General features: G+C 36.2%; 2 protein-coding genes across 5 annotated transcripts in view; both read right to left on the bottom strand.

Annotated features, from left to right (window-relative positions):
- LOC147522517 (aquaporin NIP2-1-like) overlaps positions 1 to 18,325 on the bottom strand; it is a 30,775-nt gene extending 12,450 nt beyond the window's left edge. Inside the window, exons 1-4 of one of the 4 annotated variants that reach the window (XM_086594001.1) lie at positions 18,154 to 18,325; positions 17,992 to 18,044; positions 17,777 to 17,904; positions 17,421 to 17,645 (exon numbers count right to left, since the gene is read on the bottom strand). In XM_086594001.1, coding sequence (XP_086450127.1) covers positions 17,421 to 17,645; positions 17,777 to 17,904; positions 17,992 to 18,025 — 387 coding nt within the window. In that variant the 5' untranslated portion in view covers positions 18,026 to 18,044; positions 18,154 to 18,325. Of the gene's footprint in view, positions 1 to 17,420; positions 17,646 to 17,776; positions 18,088 to 18,153 lie in introns of those variants that run through there. The other 3 variants (XM_086593997.1, XM_086594006.1, XM_086593992.1) reach the window with 3 other exon arrangements.
- A 638-nt stretch (positions 18,326 to 18,963) lies between these two features.
- LOC147522516 (GDA1/CD39 nucleoside phosphatase family protein) lies at positions 18,964 to 24,691 on the bottom strand. The gene is made up of 8 exons (XM_086593985.1): positions 23,810 to 24,691; positions 23,064 to 23,176; positions 22,513 to 22,620; positions 20,928 to 20,979; positions 20,339 to 20,512; positions 20,074 to 20,171; positions 19,757 to 19,953; positions 18,964 to 19,518 (listed from the first exon to the last, which is right to left on the bottom strand). Exons 1-8 carry the CDS (start codon positions 24,369 to 24,371, stop codon positions 19,248 to 19,250), a joined length of 1,575 nt encoding a protein of 524 aa, XP_086450111.1. The 5' UTR covers positions 24,372 to 24,691; the 3' UTR covers positions 18,964 to 19,247.
- Positions 24,692 to 25,569: the final 878 nt, after the last annotated feature.

The raw sequence follows: 25,569 nt of genomic DNA, 5'->3' as shown, positions 1-25,569 counted from the left end.
GAGGTGGCATTACCCCCGACTAGAGGCAGCGATTCGCCATTTGGTTGCTTCCTAATGTCACTAAATTGCACATTCCCAAAGTTAAGAAAGTTGATTCCTATAGGTGCTTGTGCAATGTTCGGCACGGGTTGTTTAGTAATAGTTTCCAAAGAGACTGGTGTTTTGGGACTCATAATTTTGGACATGTTGAGAGTTTGTTGAGAAGTGCTTCCATGCTTGTTCAGTTGCGTCGCTGAATTTGCACTACTCCGCAAAGTTAAATTCTTCACAGTTTTTAGCTTAACAGCTGATGCTGGGTAGGAACCATTCGCAGGTGGCACATTATGTGAAAACAGGCACGCAGCTCCATTATGGGTAGGAACCATTCAGATTGGTACTTGTGACAAGGATACTTGAAGGGATCATGATCATATGGACAGTCAGCCCCTTTCAAGCAATTGCTCAGGAAATACTTGCAAAACTCTGGTTTCTTAATATCATGTGAATATTTGCATGAATCGCCCTGATGACAGTTTCCTTGAAGATAGTACTTGCAGTATTTTACTTCTGTTGGTTTTGATATTGGCTGTAATTTCGTTTAACCCATGATTTTTTATCTTTCTCTGCTCTTTTTCTTCTCTTGTTTCTCTTTTTGGATTCTCTCCTTTTCTCTGTCATCACTCCAGCTTTCTTAACTTCATTCCTTTTACTTGGTCCAGCATCACAAATTCGATAAATGTCACTGTAATCCAACCAACTTCTCCTTTCTTTCGATTCCGTAATTGGTATATTGGATAACACTACTTTTTCATCTATTTCCTTTTCTCCTTGTTTAGTAGTGCAGTCTATAGAAACCTGTCCTTTCTCTACATTAGGCTCGTCAACTTTTATTGTATCTACCGGACTCAAACTAGTTAACTGGTCATTATCGAAGCCGAATATTTCCCCTTCCTCAACCTCCAAAAAATCCCTCACAAATCTATCTACATTAGTATTGTTACCTTCTTTTGAAGCTTGTTGTGACTGAATGGGAAGATAAAGAGATTTTTGACGAAATTGGTTGCAACGAGAGAAAACTGGAACGAGAGCTTGATAAGTTTTGCTTTGTAGATGACATCTTTTGTATGGTGGAATACCTAGAGCAGCATCTTCTTCTTCTACACACATGATTGAATACTATAACCCACGTACTGGTATTAACTGGGTTTTGTTAATTATTTGTATTCGTGTTTCTTCTCTCAGGTATGGATAGCCGTGTCTAGTGTCCAGATTGCCAAATTCAACTTCTAATTTAGCAATTAATTGGTTTTCGTTTTGTAATTGGACAGACCCACTCTCCTTTTTCGTAATCTTAGGATTCTAATTCGGGCACATGGAATTTTAAGGTGGCACCAGGCAATTCAACTCTTAAAGTTGGATGCTTATTGAAGATCATAGTTCCTACTTCCTAGTTCGGAATATATCTATGATGTATCGACACTACCCAGTCTAAAATATAGACATGCAAAGTAATTCACACGGTAAAACAGTAAAAGTATCATAATGATTCTTTATATCATGATTAGCATTAGATTCTTTATAAAAGTAATTCACACGGTTGCCTTGATTCGTTGGGTTCATAGATTAACTGCTGAGTTGTTAGAAGTGTATTCTAAGAAGTCGAGATCAGTGGCTCCAATACAGTTATCATCGGTTCCTATATGTTGGCAATCACCAATTCCTAATTACTTTAAATTCAATGGCTCTTCACTTGGAAACCTGGGACCTGCAGGCGCTGGAGGTGTTCTTAGAGATGTATTTGGACAATTTGCTCTGGATTTTGCTACTCCACTTAGGCAAGCTTCAACTTTAAAAGCTGAAGTTCTAGCATTGCGGACTACAATCTGGCTAAGCAGATGGAATTGTGCAATGTTGAATTTGAAACTGATTCTCAGGTTATCTACAATCGTGAAGAATAAATCACAACAAATTCCTATAGACATCAAAGCCATTGTTTTGGATATACAAGATTTGTTTGTTGAAAATTCCACTTCTAAACTCTACTGGACATATCGGGAAGGAAATTTTGAGGCGGATTATTTTGCAAAATTGGGATCTAATCAGGCATCACATCAAGCTTGGTAGTTGAATCCCATGGTTATTCGAGAAAACTTGCCAAATACGCTTTCACATATGCAATTGGGTGTTACCTCTATTTGTGTGATAGGCCACCTAAGAGCATCTCTAGGTGGTAGTATCACCTCCCAAATTCTTCAAATTTGCTTCTAAAACTCGGAATTTCGCAGAAATCCAATTCTAAGTGGAAGCATATTCGGTCGCATCACCTGTCTAACCGCATCCTTGTTCACAAATTTGGAATTTCGGATGCGGATGCGGGGCGACAGTGGTAATGTCGCGCGCCATTGCAAATGTCAGCCTAATTTTTTTTTTTACTTTTGACACACACCGCCGCGGGTAATGCCGCTACATGAAGTTATTTTTTTTTTACTTTTTCAATTTGGTGTGACAGTAGAAATGTCGCATTGAGTTTTTTTTTTTCAACTTGGGGGGCGACAATGGTAATGTCGTGCAAGGTAGCCCTTATTCCAAATTTGCGAATGATATTTGCGACTACTTAGAGTTGGTCAAAATTTGCGTCTAATTTCTCCAAATTTCGCTTTCAAATTTGAAGAAAATACTACCACCACCTAGAGATGGTCTAAGTCTGTAACTAGTCTTTTGTTAAATGACTCGGCTGCTACTTGAACATTTCGTACCTTTCGGTAAATGAATAAATAGAATGCATTTTACCAAAAAATATATATATCATGATTAGCATTAGGGGAAATTTGTCCAAACCCCCCACTTTTGTCACCACTTTCCTATATTTGTAAACATCACGATTTCCCCCCGCTCCGTTTGACTTCTATCCAAATTCCGATGGTATTTCACCTAATACCAAAAGTACCCCCTCAATAATGTACATTGACTATATTCTTTTCCAAAAAATCAACATTAAACTCAGAACCCATGGATCTAAAACACGAAAATCTCAAAGGAAAAAATAAAATAAATGAATCAACCCAAACTAATAAACATTCAAACCAGAATATCCTTGAAACCAAACAATCAAAATTGAGAAATCTCAACCCATGAAATCAAATGAGAAAATCAAAATGAGATCGCAATGGTGTTTCTATGAGTTTATCTCCGACCCATTCTTTTAATCATCTCACATTTAAACTTTGGGCTTTTTTGGGGAGATTGATTTTGGCAATGGGTGGAGAGTTTGAGTTGAAGTGTTGTTTGTTTCCATTTTAAACTTCAAAACATTGTTTGTATAAAGTATAAAGTATAAACTAATTTTGGGAATCAAATACTAGTTTATGCAATTGGATTAAATCCTCAATATATCTTCTTCAATTGCTTGAGGTTTGGTTTGGGGAATTTGAAGGATGGTGGAGAGTTGGGGTGGTGGCGTTAATTCCAATGAGGAGAATTGGTAATTGACGATGGTAGATGGTTTCACTAAATTGGATTCAAAGGGAAGTAATAGATAAGAAGTAATAAACAATTTATACGAGACAACAACACAACCCGATACCGACCGATACACTTTTCTCAAATTCAATACCCAAGAAGAAGGTGCCGATATTAGATTAGAGACGAAGCTGCGGGTGATGATAATATTAATGGTGATTTACTGAGTTTGGTGGAAAATTGGATTCTAGTTTAGTAATAATGGCCATGCCGGTGGTGGTGGCGCTAGGTGATGAAGATTGCCCTGTTTGGGGCATCAGTTCGCTTTGTTCATTTTTTGTTTTGTTTCAGTTATGATGTTCACCATTAATATAAAAACGATAAAAGAAATCTTCAAAGGTAATTTAGTCATGTACATCATTGAAGGGTACTTTTGGTATTAGGTGAAATACTTACGGAATTGGGATGGAAGTGAAATGGCACGGGAGAAATCACATTTTTTGAAAAGGTGGAGGGTTTATTATAAAGTGATGACAAAAGTGGGGGGTTTGGACAAATTAACTCTTGGCTTCTTATTCAAAATACGAAAACGCTCTGCTGCGGCTGAAAGCAGTCTTCCCCTTTTTTGTCTAAACTTCAAAATTTAAACTTTCTTCTATAAAAGCTTGCTGACTTTATCTTGTATAACTGTTCTTACTCCTCCCTTCCCCTTTCTGAGTTTTTCTCTACTCTGATACACTCTGTGTCTAATAGTTTCTTTTTAGTCAGTTTGTAAGGTTTGTCTCACACCCCCAAATCAGTTCTCCCTTGGGATGGTTTAAATGGAGCTCACGATAGGGGGTGTCAACAAGTAGGTTGGAGCCAGGAGAATCATCAAAATCCAAAATTGAAGAATTACAAGATGAAATGCAGACCCTCTTTTGCTCTAAGGAAAAGAGAGTGGTAGAGATTGGTTGTAAAAATGAAGAATCTAGTACTGAGGGGCAGACCACCTTGTTGGGTAAGTTGTTTGGGGAAAATCTATACCCATACAAGTCCTGGCAGATGAACTGCACAGGGGCTGGCAAACGCGAGGTAGTACAAAGGTAGAAGCTATATCAAAAGGGGTTTATAAACTGATTTTTGAGAGCTCTGTGGAATATGAACATATAAGAAAAAACGGTCCTTGGATGGTACAAGGGTTTATCATCTCTGTTAAAAAATAGAAATCTACTGAGTTAGTGGATGAAGAATGGAAATTTGACATGGTAGATTTTTGGGTCCAGATCTATGGAATCCCAAGTAATCGGATAAACGAAGAGAATGTTAAAAAGGTGGGTCTCAGTCTGGGCAAAGTCAAGAATATAGACCTTTTGTGCTTGTCAGAGTTCAAAAAACCGGTGGCAAGGGTCAGAGTTAAGATGGATATATATCAAGGAAAGGCTTCTCAAAGGAGTAGATCTCCGAACGGAAGTGGGAGAAATTTTCCAAGTAACTTTTAAATATGAAAAGCTTTTATTTCTGTGGATGCATTGGGCATGATATTCACTTCTGCTACCAAAGAGAAAAATATAGTATGGATATGAGGAAGTATGGTGGATCTCCAAAAGATGTCAAGAACAATTTTTCCTTCATGATGCGAGCAAATGTGTTCTACAATGGTGTGGCTAGCTCATGTCATGTGTTAGTGACTTTCTCTGGTACACCACAAAAACCGAGATACGACCAGATTCCATCGAGGAACAGAGGCTGACCGGCGAAGAGGAACTGGAATGGGGCTGGTCTTCTGGAAACACCACCAAAAAAATCACACGTGGCATCTAGCTCTGTTGACAGGCAAAGGGCTTCTAAGGAGAGAGAATCATGTAGGACCGATTGGACGTAACGACTATTTCGAAAGCAGGAAGTCGAAGCCGAGACCGTGAATCTTGGGATGGGATGGGGGCCCAAATTCCTCTGAAAAGGCTAAAGGGCCAGAGTTGAATGCCCAAGCCCATGAGGAACAAAACGGAAAAATAACTAGACTGACAACACATGGCCCATCTCATGGGGCCTTGGTAGTTTGGAACCCGGATGAGAACTGGATGAGTATGGAAGTGGATGTGGATATGGGTAAGGGAAGTGGACTAAAGAAAACAGGTCTAATCCATGATAGGCCCACAATTTCTGGAAGGCCTGAGGCTTGGCACGATATGGGTCGGGATATTGTCGAAAGATGAGACCTAGAGTTGGAGATTGCTATCTTGGGAACTGGAAAAGTTGTAGGGAATAATGATGCCTCGCCGAAAAACAGTTGTTCTCATTTTTCCGAGGCAATTATTCCTCTATTGGAACACAGTGAAATGGATGGGACTAAGCGTGCTTCGATCAAGGCTAGGGCAAAGAAACCAAGCTTTCGTTTTATTGGATTACCTACACGTAGAAGAGGATACAAATCGTTAGCTTATCAAGGAGGGAAAAGGTGTGGTTTATCTGAATGTGTTAGGAAGCTTTCTACAGAGGGTGGTGTGGGGAAAAAAAGAAAGGCGATTAGTATCTTTGGTCAAGAAAGGGAGACATTTTCGATGGGAGACCATGGGTGGGGAAGGATTAGCTTAAGACTGGTTGCGCAAAGATCAAAGAGGGCAAAGCTTGAAGCTGATGATTTGAGGGCAAGAGGGATGGAGAATTTACTGATACCGGAGAATGCTCCAACCATCTCTATTTCTAGTGATACGATGGAATCAAATGAACCATCCCACTCCGATCACTCTATGGAGTCTAGTGTTCCATCCCATTTTTTGGAGCAAGCATTCCTGAAGAATAGATCCCCTCAGATGCTTTCACTGATGAGGATGAAGAGGACCCATCAGAAGAGGAAGAAGATGACACATCAGAGGAGAAAGAAGAGGACATATCAGTGGGAGGTGGCCAGGACATGGTGGTGTACAATGAAGACTACTATGATGAGGTCCCATTGGGAAATGCACCAAAGGAGTTGGTACAAGGTAGTCAAGAGGGGGTGGGATATGAGACTGAAGAAAGTATTTCCCCAGCCTCTTGCTATTGATGATTCAACGGTGGTAAGACGTCCAAAGTTCATTCTCAGTAAACAGAAGAAAGGAAAATGATATTCTGGAAAAAAAGGAGAGTCTAGTGGTTATGGTGGAAATAAAAGGTTTGATGGTATTAGTGGTGAGTCCAGTAGCAGTGGAGGTCTGTGTGGTGCTCCTCCAGGGTTCGCGGTGGCTGTCCCCAAACAGCTGCCTCACCAGAAATGATACACGCCTGAAACTGTCGGGGAATGGGTTCCTTCACGACAGTTCAAAATCTAAAGGATCTGGTGAGATAGCATCAACCAGATATATTATGCTTATCAGAAATTAAAGTAAGTTACAGTAGGGTTGGTATGTTAAGAAAAGTAATCAAGTATGATCATGTTTTTTGTGTACCGGCTTCTGGGACTAGAGGTGGCCTTGCTCTTTTGTGGAAGGAGGGAGTGAACCTGGAAGTGATGGGAGCTACAGCAAACCAAATATCAGGTAAACTTATTAATTATCATAGTAATGAGCCTTGGTTTTTCACCTTTGTGTATGGGGAACCTAATGCAAGTCTGAGACACCGGTTCTAGATAGAATTAAGGGAAGTGGCTCCCTACATTCCTGATCTATGGCTGGTGTTTGGAGACTTCAATGCGATTTTATCTCTTGATGAAAAAATAAGAGGTAGATCAGTCTTTACAAAAAGCATGCTTGATTTTAACTTTGTTATGAATGATCTGGGTCTAATGGATTTAGGATATAAAGGTCCTAAGTTTACTTGGAATAATAATATAAGGTATGCAAATAATATCATTGAACGGTTAGATAGAGCTCTTGCTTCTTCTGACTGGTTAAATAAGTTTCCCCATATACTAGTTACTAATGTGGTTAATGCTACTTCTGATCACTTATCTCTGAAGATCTCTCTGAAGGCAAATGAGGAACAAGCTGACCTTTTAGGTTATATAGTATGTGGCTGCAAGATGAGTCTTGTAGACCTACTATAGACAAAGCTTGGAACTCAGTCTCTCATGACTTACCTGACTGGAGTTTTATTCATAATTAAGTTGAAGAGTACTGTTGAGAGTCTTAAAAGCTGGAATAAAAAGGTTTTTGGTAATATTTTTTATAACATTAAAAAGACTCAGAAAGAGTTGGACAGAGTTTTACAAAGCCCTTTTAACTCTTCTAATTTAGAAAAAGCAAAAGTTTTAAAAAATCAGCTGTTTGACTGGTATGAAAAAGAATAAGCTTTCTGGAAACAAAAGTCTAGTCAACACTGGATTAAAGAGGGAGCAGGCAGGAACACTAAGTTTTTTCATCTATCTACTATTTATAGGAAAAGAAAAAATAATATAGATAAGATTAAAGATGATGAGGGGGTTTGGAAAGAAGGTAGGAAAGAGGTGGGTAATACTATAAATGAGTATTTTGAAAATGTTTTTGAATTTGGTAACCCTCCGGAGAATGAGGAGATCAGTAATCTTTTTACTCCTTGTATCACTGAAAGAGAAAATCAAATTCTTATTGCATGCCCCTCCAGAGATGATATTTGAATTGGCATGTGGTTAAGAAGTTGGGGGCTCTTGAGTCCCTTAGACCAGATGGGTTCAAGGTATTTTCTATCAACAATGCTGGGATGTGGTTGGGGATAGTATTATTGATTGTGTACAAGATTTTTTTATGCATGGTAAGTTGAATGCTAGTTTTAATGAGACCTTTATTGCCCCGATTCCTAAAATATCTAATCCTAATCATACCTCTAAGTTTAGACCTATTAGCCTTTGTAATTTTTGTTATAAAATCATATTTAAGTTGTTAGCTAATAGATTAAAGGCTCACATTAATAAGATTGTCTCTCCTTTTCAAGGAGCTTTCATAAAAGGTAGAAACATAGGAGATAATATAGGTTTGGCTAGTGAGATCTTTCATAATATGAAACATATGAAATCAGAAAAGGGTTTTGTAGCTCTTAAAATGGATGTGTCTAAAGCCCATGATAAAGTAGAATGGTCTTTTATTGATAAGATTTTCCAGAATTTGAGATTTAATGCAAAGTGGAGACTTCTCATCTCCCAATGTCTTTCTACTGTTTCTTTTAAAGTGTTGTTGAATGGAGCTCCTCTGGATACTGTTATTCCTAGCAGAAAGCTGAGACAGAGAGATCCTCTCTCCCCTTACTTGTTCATTTTGGTCTCAGAAGCTCTGTCTAGGATGATAGCTGCAGCTGAGTATAAAGGGGAGCTACATGGGATTAAGATAAAAAAAAAAAAAAAAAGCTCCACCTATCACTCATCTCTTGTATGCTGATGATCTTATTTTGTTTACTAAGGCAAATCTTACAGAAAACGGGAATTTGAAAAAGATTTTGGAAGATTATTGTGAGGTGTCTGGACAAAAAATAAACTATGATAAGTCTAGTTTTTATAGTAGTAGGAATGTGAATACTAAACATAAGAAGATTTTGAAAAAGTTTTGGAAAATGAGGTTTTTTTAAAAGAAAGATAAGTATCTAGGGGTTCCTATTGTCCTTTCCAGAAAGAAAAGAGAGGATTTTGATTACTTGGTTGATAAAGTTCATAGGAAGATCAAGGGATGGAGGGCTAAAGTTCTTTCCTTGGCTGGAAAAACTACCCTCATTCAGGTTGTTGTTCAAGCCACACCTATTTTTGCTATGGCAACCTATCTTCTCCCAGTTTCCACTTGTGAAAAGATAGATAAGGCCTGCTGAAATTTTTGGTGGCATGAAACAGAGGAAAGTAAAAGTATCCACACCATGGGGTGGGATAGCATTTGCAGACCTAAAACCCAAGGGGGGGCTTAGGGTTCAGAAAAACTATAGATATGAACAAAGCTATGCTTGCTAAGTTGGCTTGGAAAGCTTTCACAGATAAGACTTCCTTATGGGCAAAAACTTTTATAGCAGTGTATGGAAGGTATTGGTTTGATGTCAAAGAAAATCCACCCCCTCATGCATCCTGGTTCTGGAAAGGGATACATAGGGTAACAATTACACTCACTGATGGGTGTGTCTGGAGTATAGGGAAAGGGAAGGAGGTTTCCCTGATGAATCAACCTTAGCTGAGTATCAACAAAAAGCCTATTAACATAAGTGATCTGATGCCTATGAGGCAAGAGCTTTAGAATCTCAAAGTGAAAGATATTATGATGGAGGATGGGAATGGCTGGGATATAAATAGGATTGATCACCTATTTCCACCAGCTGTTACCAAACTCATCAAGCAAGTGATCATCAGACCTAATTATGGTGATCAGGATAAACTTAGGTGGATGAGTACTAGAAGTGGTACTTTCACAGTTAAGTCATCTAATCAGAAACTGATGGGAAATCAAGAGATATCACAGTCTTCCTCTATGAACATGAGGACTATTAAAGCTATCTGGAAAATTTCTATCACTGCCAGCATACAGATTTTTCTTTGGAAGTTGTAAATGGGTAGTCTCCCTACTGAGAATTTGCTCAATAGAAGAGGTTTGAAGGGTGACTTTTCTTGCCCCTACTGTGGAGAGGTCCAAGAGGACCCAGAACATCTTTTCTTTCAATGTGAATGGGTTCAATCCATTTGGTTTGGCTCTAACATTGGGGGTAGAATGGAAGAAACAACAGGAAATAATGTAAGAGAGTGGATGGACTTGTTTGTTGAGTAGACCAAGGATCATGATGATGGAATAGCAGAAAAAAGGATTTTAGCTATGATAATCATGCATGAGCTTTGGGAAACAAGAAACAAAATGAAGTTTGAAGGCAGAAGTAAGAACAGAGAAAGTCTAATTAGAAGGACTTTTGCAATGTGGACTAGGGTCCTCAAGGTTTTCGAAAGAGATTAGGGAGTTGGGAAGCAACAGCCCCAGAATGGAGTTTCTATAACTTTAAATAAGTGCCTTAGTGAAAATTTATTTCCAGTTATTGAAATAGATACAATACTAATAAGATTTGATGATGCTTTCTTCAGGAACACTGGAGATGTAGCAGTTGGGGCTATGGTATGGGACAATGAAGGAAGTCTAATAGGAGCAGCTTCAAAGAGGTTTAAAGCAACGGATGTGGAAGAAGCAGAAATAGTGGCAATAGAGGTAGCAGTAAAGTTGTCTAGGAGTACAGTAGCTAACTCCTTCTTGTTTGAGGAGGACAACAAGCTAGCAATTCAGAATGTTGTAAACTCTGTGGAATCAAATTTGTGTAATTGGAAACTTGAACCTATAAAACTGATGGTAGATGAGGTTTGTAGGTCTTTTGGGTTCTGTAAGTTTCATTGAATTAGTAGGGAGTGTAATAGGGATGCCCATGAGTTTCATTGAATTAGTATGGAGTGTAATAGGGATGTGTCACACCCCAAATTTCCAGACAATATTTATAATTGTTTTAAATATTGTCTGGAAATTTGGGGTGTGACATTTTGGTATCGGAGCCTAGGTTAGCCTAGAATGAGAAGGTCTAGGTGATCCTCGGATTGTGGTAATGGGTAGTAGGAGTGTTTTTATGGTGTTAAGTTTTCTTGTTGTTTTCAAGTTTGTTTGTTCCCGTTTTAGATTTTGGTCTTTCGCATTTTCGTATAAAGGAGTGTTTCTCAATCACGTGGTTTTTAATTCATTATGTCCACATGTAAGGTTATACATTATTGTATATGTGTATTCCTTTTAAGGTGTGTATACTTGGGTATACACTTATATCTAATTTCTAATATTTGTTTATCATGACCTTTTGGTGCAAGTTGTAAATGAAGTGTAATTAACCTTGCTGACATGTTTTAGATTATCACATAAAATTCAGTCATTGAGATATGATCAGTTAACTTAGAAGAATTATTGCTTGGCATATGTTTGTTTGGTTAATCTACATTCTTTTCTAGAATCTCGGGACGAGATTCATTTAAGGTGTATATATTATAACAACCCCAATTTTTAAACAACATAAATTAAATTATTTGATTGAAAATAACTATTATATTATGAAGTCTAGCTTATTCTAGAATTTGTTTAGCTATTGTTGATTTTCAAAAAAATAAGTTAATGTTTTTACTTGAATTGTTTGTTAGAACTTATGTGGGTATTTTATAATCATTTTGGGCTTGAAAACATTGTTAAAATGTACCCATTCATATAGGTATGGACCTTGGGTGTTTTTAGACCCATTGGAGGCTCATAGGTTACCTTAAACAGACTTAAAACATGGAATAAATAAAAGCCGCGAATTTTTCTCAGAAAAATATGATTATTCAAAATCAAAACCCTAGCCTCCAATAAAAAAGGGGAAGAGGAAGAAAAGAGAAAAAGGGGACTTAAAAGTATTGGGCTCACCGTGACTATTGATATTCATAGTTGTTTACATCTTGTAGACTTAATAAGGTGAGTTATATTTATTTCTTTTATTGTTTCCATAGAAATAGGATATGTTGTTTGTTATGTGTGATCATATGGATTGTATATTGGGAGGATAAAGCCATTAATAAATTGTATAGAGTTTTGTGAAGAAGATGAACAGTTAACAGTAAACACCATTCTAGAAAAGTTGTCTGCGCAGTCTTTTAATTCTGTTCAGATGGAGATCTTTCCACACACGGATGTCTCTCAAATTTAATCCATAGTTTCCTAACACATTGTAGTCTGACATATTAAAATTTTAGACAGATCCAACGGTTGGATTTCTGTCGAGGTGCGCATAAGCGTGACACGTCGTAGTGTTTCTACACCAGAAAAACTGCAGTGTGCAGTCTTTTGTTTCTGCTTAGATGGTGTCGTTTCCATACTCGGATTTGTATGAAATTTAATCCATAGTTTCCTGACACATTGTAGTCTGACATATTAAAATTTTAGACAGATCCAACGGTTGGATTTCTGTCGATGTGCGCATAAGCATGACAGGTCCTAGTGTTTCTACACCAGAAAAACTGCAGTGTGCAGTCTTTTGTTTCTTCTTAGATGGTGACCTTTCCGTACTCGGATTTGTATGAAATTTAATCTATAGTTTCCTGACACATTTTAGTCTTCCATATTAGATTTTTAGATTTATCCAATGGCTTGATATCTGTCAAGGCTTCCATTAGTGGGACTAGTCGTAGTAGAAACTACACCAGAAAACTGATGGGTGTAGTCCTTTGTTTCTGTTTAGATGGAGGTCAACCTATTATCGGATTGACCTCAAATTTAATCCATAGATTCTTGATATCCAGTTAAATGACATATACAAATTTTAGGCAGATCCAATGGTGGGTTGTCTGTCAAGGCACGGATTAACAAGGTTGTTAGAATTAGCTCAAGTTTAAAATAGATATAGTTGGGTGGTTACATGATGGCATTAGATGATGGTCGGTGGTTATTATACTTTCGATATATTCTTACTATCATTGAAAATATTGGTGTGGAATGAAAATATATCTATATGTTTTATTTTATCGTGATTATTAAAATATTTGGAGAATTGGTTAAGAGCTACGTAAGGCTTGATTCTAATCTTAAAAGATTGGATCGTGAAATGACCTTTATGTGCAGTGCGATCACTATATCTATAATATATATATATATATTAGTTTGTGTGATAACTATCGATTGTGTTAGAAAGAAATCGTTGTTTTGATACTACATAAATATATATGTGTGAGATAGAAGTTGTATATGAATATAGACTTTAGTATATGTAGATCTGTTTTGGACATTAGTGTGTGTGGACTTGAATTTGGGTTAATGAACTATTTGTTTACAATATTGTATATATGAGTGTGGTTATGTAAATTGTATTTGTTTGATTATAAGTCCGTTTACATTAAATTATGCTTAAGTGCTTGATTTGCCTTGACTTGAAATGACTCTCTACATGTGTGGTCTGTTTTGACATGAGTAATGCTAGTATAATTATAAGTGATAATAATGTTTTTAAAGTGTCGCCCACATCTTTAGAACTCTCCATGCCTCGAGGATTTGGTAATGAGATATTATGACTTGTGATGTCATGTGATAGATGGGTATTCATTGAATGTGCCATGAATGACACAGGTATTTATTGAATGTGCCATGAATGACCCAATAGTTTGGGCTGCCCTAGAGAGGAACTAAGGTATTAAGCCTTGGGTTGGTCGTATTCCTTGAATGTATGAGAATGTAGGTTTGGGTATTCCTTGAATGTGGCGGGGAATGACTTAGGGCATTCATTGAATGTGCCATGAATGGCCCGTTAGTGTTATGATGGGTATTCCTTGAATGTGGCGGGAATGACCCAAGGTATTCATTGAATGTGCCATGAATAACCCGATATTTTGTTATGCCCAAAAAGAGGCTTTGTGATTATGTGTATGGAAAGCCCGAGAGATATTTTGTGACTCACAAGTTACGAGTTTACAAGATAAAAAAAATATGTTTCACGGAGGCGATATCCCGCTTGGGACATATGTCTTATAGTGGTTTTCGGTGTGAGTGAGGCACACGGATATGTGTGATTTGGCAAATGTGTGTAGTGCAAATCGTGGAGTAGGAACTAAAAAGGTTGGGTGTGTCTTTGAATAAATGAGTCAACGAGATAATTAATAAGCAAAGTAAAATATTGATTTTCGTGTGATGGAGTTATTGCATATGATGTATATGATTTCTTATGATAAATGCTTACGTGGTTTGTATGAGTTGATACTCACAAAGGGATGAATGTACTCCTTGGTTGTGACTTTTCCTCGTTCTCATAAGTAGGCAAGTGATACTAAAGTAAAAGTATATGAATTGTGTAATGTTATGGATATGAAGTGTAGCGGTAAATAATATTAGTAAATGATTGTGATTTCTATGTATTTGTGAAATGACTATAACTTGATATGTTATTCTGAAACTATTAATGACTTGTGATAGTCCGAGATCTATGGTTATGCTTGAGAAACTTTATGACGTAATGATGTCATATGAATGACTACCCTTGATGAAGGTATTATGATAAGTGGTATTCCCCAAATATGCGGGACGAACCAGATAATATCAATTAGACTTAATTGTCTTAAATGAGGTTTGGTTATGAATGGAATTTTGACCTTTTGAGATAAATCATTTTATTGTGATGTCTAACTCGTTTTTTTGGGAGGGTAGGATCTATTAATCTTTTTGCGAGGGGCGTAAATATCCTACCCTAAGGCGACGTGTTGGCTTAAAGGTAAGGTATACCAAACACATATTTAATTAGGTTGTCATATGTGCATTTAATAAATGGAATGTAAGTGGTATTGTATTGTGAGTTATTTTGGAAAGTTGGAATGACGAAAATCTTGTTATATGAGATTCTTGGAATTTGTATGTTGGGGTGAAATCTTACTTGGGAAGAAACTACACGCCGTTTTGGAAAACGGAACTATATTGTCTTCCAAGTTGAAATTGTTTGAAATGTTACATTTATTCATTTAAAAGATTATTATATATTTTGTTGTTAGTCTACTCATACCAAAGAAATTCAATTTCTTTGACCCATGTTTGCTTTGTTTTGCAAGCGTGGGTGTGTTCTTGGAAACATAGATGGTGGAGTCACGATGGATAATGAGGCGTGATTTGGAGTTGCTCTTGGAGTCTTAGTTTAAGATTTTCTAAAGAGTGGGTTAGTTTCTTTATAGTTTAATAATGTAATTTAAGGATTTTTTTCCTTTTCGTTTCTTTTGATTTCAGTTTTTGTATATATCGTGTTTGATAACAGGGTTTTGGGTTTTGTTTCACCCCGGATTTCCAGATAATTAAATATAATTGTTTTAAATATTGTCTGGAAACAATATTTTTAGACTAATATTTAAAACAATTCTCCAAATATTTAAAATAATCACGGGTATTGGGCTCTTAACCAATTCTCCAAATATTTTAATAATCGCGATAAAATAAAACATATAGATATATTTTCATTCCACACCAATATTTTCACGATAGTAAGAATATATCGAAAGTATAATAAACCACTCGACCATCTAATGCCATCATGTAACCACCCAACTATATCTATTTTAAACTTGAGCTAATTCTAACAACCTTGTTAATCCGTGCCTTGACAGACAACCCACCATTGGATCTGCATAAAATTTGTATATGTCATTTAACTGGATATCAAGAATCTATGGATTAAATTTGAGGTCAATCCGATAATAGGTTGACCTCCATCTAAACAGAAACAAAGGACTGCACCCATCAGTTTTCTGGTGTAGTTTCTACTACGACTAGTCCCACTAATGGAAGCCTTGACAGATATCAAGCCATTGGATAAATCTAAAAATCTAATATGGAAGACTAAAATGTGTCAGGAAACTATAGATTAAATTTCATACAAATCCGAGTACGGAAAGGTCACCATCTAAGAAGAAACAAAAGACTGCACACTGCAGTTTTTCTGGTGTAGAAACACTAGGACCTGTCATGCTTATGCGCACCTCGACAGAAATCCAACCGTTGGATCTGTCTAAAATTTTAATATGTCAGACTACAATGTGTCAGGAAACTATGGATTAAATTTCATACAAATCCGAGTATGGAAACGACACCATCTAAGCAGAAACAAAAGACTGCACACTGCAGTTTTTCTGGTGTAGAAACACTACGACGTGTCACGCTTATGCGCGCCTCGACAGAAATCCAACCGTTGGATCTGTCTAAAATTTTAATATGTCAGACTACAATGTGTCAGGAAACTATGGATTAAATTTGAGAGACATCCGTGTGTGGAAAGATCTCCATCTGAACAGAATTAAAAGACTGCGCAGACAACTTTTCTAGAATGGTGTTTACTGTTAACTGTTCATCTTCTTCACAAAACTCTATACAATTTATTAATGGCTTTATCCTCCCAATATACAATCCATATGATCACACATAACAAACAACATATCCTATTTCTATGGAAACAATAAAAGAAATAAATATAACTCACCTTATTAAGTCTACAAGATGTAAACAACTATGAATATTAATAGTGCGGTGAGCCCAATACTTTGCGTCCCCTTTTTCTCTTTTCTTCCTCTTCCCCTTCTTTTTATTGGAGGCTAGGGTTTTGATTTTGAATAATCATATTTTTACAGAGAAAATTCGCAGCTCTTATTTATTCCATGTTTTAAGTCTGTTTAAGGTAACCTACGGGCCTCCAATGGGTCTAAAAACACCCAAGGTCCATACCTATATGAATGTGTACATTTTAACAATGTTTTCAAGTCCAAAATGATTATAAAATACCCACATAAGTTCTAACAAACAATTCAAGTAAAAACATTAACTTTTTTTTTTGAAAATCAACAATAGCTAAACAAATTCTAGAATAAGCTAGACTTCATAATATAATAGTTATTTTCAATCAAATAATTTAATTTATGTTGTTTAAAAATTGGGATTGTTATAGGATGCCCATGAGTTGGCTAAATGGGCAGTACAGGGTCAGGATGTAAACCATGGTAGATCAGTAGTGTGGTTCTGCTTTTTTTAAAATGTTGTTAGCTTAAAAAAAAAAAAAAATGGTAGACTCAACTCAACTCTTAGCATTAGTGCATTTTGTCATAAATTAGTCCTCTGCTTTTTAATATATAGATATGTTGTTAGCGAAAAAAAAAAAAAACAACAACTCAACTCAACTCGATTAACTCTTAGCGGATATTAAAAATTCAAAAAGCCCAAAAATTTTACTCATAAATATTGAAGAGTCCAATGTCGATAGGGTGTTAATAATAGACCCGAACCCCTATTCGGGTTGTAGGTTCCTCCCTGTAGTCGATGACTTAATGAACTTCGCCCATTGAGGTTCCATCGACATGAGTGAAAAGACATCGAGTCAAAATGAGACGTGGGCTCGACCCCACTCTACATGACTACATGGATGCCATGATTGTCATCACACATTTGCCACCACCATGTGGGTGCGTTGTACGTATCGCAATGCTTATTCACAGATATCGGTAGGGAACGTACAAAGGAGTGAAGGACTGATTAATTTCATATTAGGCGGATTTTTTGAACAATAATGGAGTGAGGTACCTGATTCCAAGGAAAATGCCTCACGGCTGCGAAAGCTAAAGTGACTGCTGGATTCATGTGCGCACCCGAAATATGTCCAACAGCGTAAATCATAACTGTTACAATGAGACCACCTGCAATAGAAGCTCCCAACTTTGACACCTTATGTTCGTCACTTGCACTCAATGCCGCCGATCCACATGTCACAAAAACTAGTAGAAATGTTGCTATTAGCTCTGCTACTACCTATTCATTTACTTGATCAAAACAAAAACAATTAATTGGACATATAGACTGTTTATACATATAAAGAAAAGGATCGAATAGGTTTTAGCATATATGAAGTAAAGAAGTGATGGTTGAGTTATTTAGAGAACCTTTTTGTGAAAGCCTGGAGGATATTGTTCTTTGTAGAAGCTCCAAAAGAAACTGCGTTTTGAAACTTCGAGTTGTGCGTTTTCCAGTGAAACCTTGTCGTCTGCAGTAAATATAATGGGCTTGCGGTCTGTTGCCATATTCCACCTTAGAAAACAAGTGTGGTTATGGAAGAAATGAGTTGAAGTACCCAATATGCAGGAAGTTCGCAATAAACCTTTAGTTAAGGATTCTCTCCGAGTCTTTATCATCTGCGCGCCTAGCTATAAGCTATATGACAAGAACAAAATGTAAGGTCCTTAGGTCCTATTGATTTGTGAGGCTCACTGGTATAAGTAATTAGAAATGCACTTCTAAATTTGAGAGAACTTTAGATTACCTCCCTGATTATTTGACGTTGAAAAAAATTGTATCCAGATTCCAGAATATATCAAATTTGCACCATAAAAAATTGATGATCCAAAAGAAGAAAGTCAAGTGAGGTACGTATATCATACTATCATGTACATAGCTCCAACTAATGACATATAAACTACAACGTCGACAAGAATTAACTTCAATAGCATCCCCACCTAAAGTCCCCCAAACATGAGAATAACCAGTCAAAGGAACACTAAAGAGATGTCATTACTTCCAAACCTCCTTTCAAAGTTGGGTCATCAAAGTTTCAAGTGGCGTGCTTTTACAGTAGACGAAACATTAGGGGTTAGGCTTAGCTCTATTTTCTTTTATTTTATTGGTCCATTGAGTAGATTTTAAGATTTCTCCATCTAGTGGGGGAATCCTAATTGGCTTCTTTAGTGGGGTAATACTAGTTAACCCAAAGAAAATAATATGATTTATTTAAGACTAGAAAATAATTTGAGAAGCCGAGGTATGTAGCTTTCTGTCTGAATCACGCCCAAATCTAGAATTCTATCATACAAAAGTGTGGACGACTATTATACACATATGATTCAACCCTAATAAGAACAAGTCCCTATTATCAATTAGGAAATTCTTATTGAAAAGATGTCTTGCCAAAGCACAACCAGTGCTCCACATTCGTTTTCAGTATGTAGTATTTAAGTGCTCAAGTCTGGATCTAATTTTGACTTTTTTTTAGTGAAAGCACAGGCTTACGGATAAGCATGATCATGGTATCAACCACCCTACCGGTTATGCTGTTAGTGTTAGTGAACATGAGTAATTATGTGTAAAGCTCAGAACAATTATATTTATATGTGAAGAGATGAGATATTGTGATTCAATACAATACAATGGGGATTCTGCAGTATCCCCATGATGTAGTTTTCTATTCTGGGAAACATCTTACAAGATTGGCAACTGAACAGCCTTTGAATACATGATCACGTAGAGGGATTTTCTGGGCACAAAATGGGGAAAATTCAATAAAATGGTCAAAGTACAAGCATCCCCACCTCCCTTTACAAAGCCCAAGCTTATGGGTGGCATTCCCTTTTCTCTCAATTATCATCTGGTGACGTGTGTAACAATGTACCGACCTTTTTCAAGATCATAGATTGTCTTGAACTGTGGTTTCCGCCACTTTCTTAATAACCACACTGTGAAAATCAATACAGCGGCGATAATAAAAAGAGAGAACCTCCCAGTTGAGTCACCACTGAGTACAGCAGAAATCCAGTCAGAATGTTCTCTGTCCCAGTCGGACATATTTTGCATGATAAAAGCTCCTAATGCCCAGTCTAATGGGATGTCTCCCACCTGATTCGTGAAACCAATCCTGCAAAACAGTTATTCCAATTAAAAGGCCATTAAATGCAATGAATATTTGAATACATTAGAAGAAAAATAATAATAATAAGAAAAGGTACACGGTTGGTTGTGAACTAATATATCTGTATCCTCATTATCGAGAATTCATTTAGATGTAAACTGTGCAAAAAAAAAGTTTCTAATAGATCTCTCCAACATGCGAAAGTATTTCATGGTATTTAACAATGCAAGTCAGAACTCAGTACCTTCCATCGTCCAAAGCTATTCCAAGACTGTCATGCAAAAAGGCCACAATATATGCCGAAGAGAAGCAATATCTGAGCAAATCTTCCTTCTCCAGAGTGTGGTACTTCTTTTGTAGTTTTGACCAATCCTCTCCGCAAAACTTTTCCCCAGCCAACATCAAGTCAGATATAAATGCCTTGGAAGACAATCCAAAGAACTGATCCAAAATGTCGAACCAATAAAATGCATAAGATATTGTTCATAAGACTAATATTCCAAAAATTACAAATGTTTCCATATTAAAAACCATAGTCCCTAAAGGAAGTAATCCTTGAACCTTTGATGTGTAGAAGAAATTCTCTGTGGCCAACAATCTTCCCCGAAATTCAGGTACAAAAGTATTTCCAATGTGGCAACGTTGATAGGAGCACTCTTCTGCATCAGACATGAGAGTGTCAATATGTACTTTTTACAATTTAGAAACAGAAACTCTATACTCAAAATATGTTCATTAGATAAAATTAATTAAAAAAAGAAATAGAAAAACATAAAAATGTAAATTAGAGTGAATTACAATGGTAAGCTAATGAAAAACTTGCAACCTTTTCCTTTCTGTAACAGCTTCAGTGCGGCAGTTCTACACTCAGAGAAATTACCCTTGGCATGAAGGGATGGAAGATATCTACCAGGCGAGAGACTCAAAGACCCCATGTCATGGGCATATCCTGAAGGAGTACAAGGGTCTACAACTACTCCATCTCCACCAGATATTGCAGCTGCATAATTGAAATAGGTTCAGAATATTGGGATTAACCAGCCTGGTATAAAAAAATTCTGGAAGCATAATTTTTTTTTTGGTCGATAAAACAATATTGTATTAGAATATCAGTGTGAGAGGTTCACACTACCCTTATAATAGTTACATCAAAGTTGCACTATAGATTCCCAATCAATTACAATTGAATCAAAATTCAAATTCCTAACAGTAGGAAGATGAGATACCCAACCCCAAATGATGTATTTGCAATTACAAATAATACTATTTAAATCACAAAACTTATCATCAAATGGCAAGTGATATGTTAACGATGCAGTTTAAGGGACAGTTCGGAAAATTACGAAATTCTGTTAAACAAATAAGAATAAAGAAAGAACAAAGTAAACGAACTCTAAAAAGGCATAACTACTTACAATTCCAGTCTCTTGAAACAAGTAATTCGTGTAATGACTCATAAGCAACATTCTGCAAAAGATATAATAGTTAACGTCTATACATATACTTAAGTGCCACCATGATACACCCATAGCATAAATAAAAAAAATAGATAAAACTAAGAAATCTAAGATTTTTTTCCAGCTGAAAAAGTTTCACCAAATGTCCTATAAAAACACTACATATAGACGAGCTACGAAATGAACTTCAAAAGAACAGTAATCCCGTAGAACTCTTAAAAGACACCCAGAGTACCACAGCAAAAAATAAAAAACAACTTCCAAAAAAGTAGTAAAATGGACAAAGGATGAGCAGAAAACATGCTACATCCACCACAAGTGTATATCAGGACAAGACAGAAGATGACAATCTAAAAGCCCGGAGTTGATGGTTTGCATATATGACTATTCCACATTGTACTAGAATGACTAAATTGTGAAAGCCTAAACACGTACTGTTCAGTATTTTTCCTATAAGGTTTCTAATTCTGTGATGTCAGATTCCTGAAGGCCGACAAGTGTTTGATACAGAGGCACAGATACAACTAACAAATAGTTCTTTGTCTGAAATATATCACAGCTGAGTTGAGAAAAACACTAATTTAAAAGGGTAAGTCAGGGCGAGACTTGCAAGTTCAATTTACTAGAGAAGATGGAAACAAGTATTAAATTATATTACATGGCACGCCATATTTCAGAAATAATCCATGGATGTGTCCATGTATCGGTGTCCGACACAACACATGTGCATATTGTATGTGATATACCTCAAGATTTTGTATTCCACCAAGTCGGACACTCAGTAATCGTGTCTGATACAGACACACGTATCCATGTCAATGTAACTTTGGTATTAATCTACTCTTCAAGGCAATCCAAAATCTTAGATGCATATCCCTACTAGTTCAAAATTGTTTTATGGAAAAACATGTTTAGTATAGTTGATTCTAAACTAGCATTTGAGCAGATATTATATTATTTACATCCTAGAGATACAGTGAGAAGTGTCTACGTGGAAACTTTGATCACTAAAACCAATTTTTATGTGCGAGTTCTCATATTGACGACTAGTAATGAAATTTCAATAGCCAAATAAATGAATAAGAAGTGGATGTGGGAAAGCACATCTTTGCCCGAGACTTGAATAAGATCATCTTTGAAATGACATATTGGCATCTACGTCTAGCGAACCTGGGTATAAGGAACGATACTTTGATAATGACTATAATATTCAGTATTGATATGATCATGGTAAGGATATCAGTATATGCTACCACGGTTAAAAAACCTGAATTTTTCAAACGATATTATTATCTATGTGAGCTTGCAACAAAAAGCAGACCAAATCAACCAAAACTTCAGGCAGAAAAATTGAAGAAGGGTGAGGGAACCACCAACAACTAGAGAAAGAGATACTCTTTCAAATCAGTGCAGTAAATGAACTCGTTTAGTAACGACAATAAATAAAATAGTAGTAGTAGTAGTAGTAATAATAATAATAATAATAATATAAATAAATAAATTGGAAAAAAAAATAATAAAAGTATTTTGATATGATAATTACCTGACCAAAATGAAGCAAGCTGTGGCTGTAGAGATTGTAAGTAAACTTCCCATACTTGAGGGAATGAGCAAACTCAGGGGGAAGCGGCTCACTTGAAACAAATGTAACCTGGATAATCAAAACAGTACTCATGATAAATTCACATCTCATGCCTCCTCACTTAATATTGATAAGGAAACTCATAAACAAATAGATCCTAATCATATGATACATTTGACAAAGTTCTTGACTTCTTGATATGTAATATTAAAGGGAACCAAATCATGGCAACTTAACAAAGTTCTGCATATTTCCTGCACAGATTGCTCTGGATTTGCATTACTTATGTTTGTATTCAAATAGTATTGCACATTTTGATGGGTCTAATCAGTAAGCCTGTGTTACTAGTTTCACAATAAGAAGAAAACAAAACAAAATGGTTTTCTTCGGGGAGAGTTTTCCATTTTCAGCACATTTCTACAAAATGTGATGGAGCACATATAATACAACGAAAACATCTTATCTACATATATACAAAAACTAGAACACAAGAACTTAGATTAAAACTCAACCTGAGCAGATGCCCCGCCTAGTTCAACTATCCCAACTGTTTTCTGAGGATCACCTCCAAGAGTTCCAAGAGCATAATTTGCTGCAACCCAAGCATATATTCCTTCATCGGAGCCTACACCAATGATACCACCTACTATTATGCTTCGATAAAATTAACTGAACATACAAACCAGTATGATGGTTGAAAACATTCCAAGTTGTTACTAAAGTAGCCAATGTTCAGGAACTAACGAGGCACAAGTCCCATTACTAGATAATTTGTAGTACACCATGGATAAAAAAATGAACTAAACTATTAACAAATTTTATGCAACAAGAGAACCAACAAAGTAGATATACATGCTCGTCAATATATTAACCAAGACAGTTGCATGGTCAGATACAATAACAGAATCTACACTTCAGTACTTCACGAAGCCAACATTCTAAGGCAGCCTAGCTTATTAAGTCACAAGACAAAATCACAAAACGCAATAAAAACCTGAAGCTTGAAAAGTTGAAGAAATCAAGACATTTGAAAAAGGATCTTTATGCAAATACTATGATATTAACATCACTAAACTGATCATACACAAAACAATATGCTAAAAACCTCCAAGTTCTGCATAGCTTTTACAAGTAACATTTAAATAATTTCTCATTCTTCTAAACACCATTCAAAAGCAATATTACACCTAGTGTTAAAAAAAAACAAAATGCAGCATACATGGCAATTGTATAAAAAACACGGAACAAAGTCTCATACCAGTAATAACAGAAGCCCAATCATCTCGAAACATAAACCCCGACGATCTCAAAACCTTCCTACACGACTCCAATATCTTCTCCTGCACACCAACATCCAATCTCCTCAACCCGGCAGTAGCCATAAGTCTAATTTCAGTCTCCCCCCAGTAAGTCTCCGGTACATTCTCCTTCCCAAAGTCCAAAAGCTGAACCAAAGAGTCCCCAGCATTAAATGTATCTCGAGCAAACGAGGATAAACCCGGATTAACTCTCATCGACGCCAACCCCTCTTTCCCAAAATCAAATTTCCTTGACCCCACTTTAAACACATGTATTCTAGTACCAGTACTTCCTCCATCAATAAAAATACCATAATGTGTTTCAAAACCGGAAGAATTTGGATGACTTGTCGTAATAATAATAAACATAAATAAAAGACTAATTATTACGACAGTAAGTAACATTAATACATTGCATTTGGAGTGTTTGGAGTTGGGCTTTGAATGGGGTCGAAATTGGTACTTCATTGTGTCCATTTTGTGATTTTTGTTGACTAATGTTCGGGCATTCGATCTTCGCATCAAAATGGTTGATATCAAAAGAGGGAAATGGGTGTTGGATGAGAATTTGCTCAGAGGAGATTAGAGAGGAAGAGGGTCTCTCTTTTTCTCCTCTGTTTTTTGCACCATGGAGAGATTTTGAGATTAAGGATTAAATATTTAATTAATTAGTAATAATAATAATTTTGTTTTACTTCCGGGTCGATCGGGTTCATGTTGCTTTCAATTTGGGTAAGTTCGTCGCCACTTCGTTAAAACCGTGTTGTATATATCGATATCTTGTGACCCACTCACGAAACACCAAAACTTTATAATTGTGTACTGTAAAAATACTTAATCTAATTTTTTTTTTTTCGATGTGGTTTACCATTGCATTAATTTGAATTTGGTATATAAAACTCTTTGGTTAAAGTTTGTCGGAGAAGAAGAAAATTTTTACACTAACTGGAAATCTTATGAAAATAGGATTTAATTTAATAGTAAAAAAATTAGAAACTTTGAAATGAAAATCATTAATCATGAATTTTCAACCTATCTAAATCCATGCTAAATTCGGTTGAAGATAGAGGTTGTTGATTGTGAAACGAATATTGTAAAGGTTCAAGATAAACTTTTACTTTCAAAATCCCATAAAGTCCGAGAACGAGTAACCAACTTCATTGTGTTTGGATCTTGACAAAGGACTCTAATCAAATACTTGGACGCAAAATATCAAAATTCAATGCATTCTCGAATAATTCCAAAAAAACATAGTTTTCTTAACCACTAATCAAAATCTCTCCCATCCCTTAAGTATTTCACCCTACAACACAGAACTTTTCTTAATTTTACATAGATGCCTAAGGGCATCACCAATGGAACCTTGATATGGTCCTCTATCTTCAAATTTAAGAGAACAGTATATAAATGAGATTCCACAGTCTCTATATTTACCATCTTTTAAAACTTTCTCTATTTCTATCACATTTATTGAGAGCCAAGTCCGTTTCACGAGATAACACCAAAATGGATCATAATAATTTCAGTTGAGCAAAGTTGGTCAAAGTTGTTAATGTCTTGGAAATATCTCAGGTTCGAATTCTAAACAAGTTGTGTATTTTTTAAACTTTTTGTACTAAATTTAAAAAGAAAAATAAAGGGTTCTGTTATTGACAAACCCCATTTTTGTGTTAGGTGGACCCCGGCCCAATTTGGAGTCTGTATTTATGTTGGGCGCAAC

Source organism: Coptis chinensis, chromosome 1 (assembly GCF_015680905.1).
Source record: "Coptis chinensis isolate HL-2020 chromosome 1, ASM1568090v1, whole genome shotgun sequence".
Lineage (NCBI taxonomy): Eukaryota > Viridiplantae > Streptophyta > Magnoliopsida > Ranunculales > Ranunculaceae > Coptis > Coptis chinensis.
This window is presented reverse-complemented; position numbering and strand designations above follow the sequence as displayed.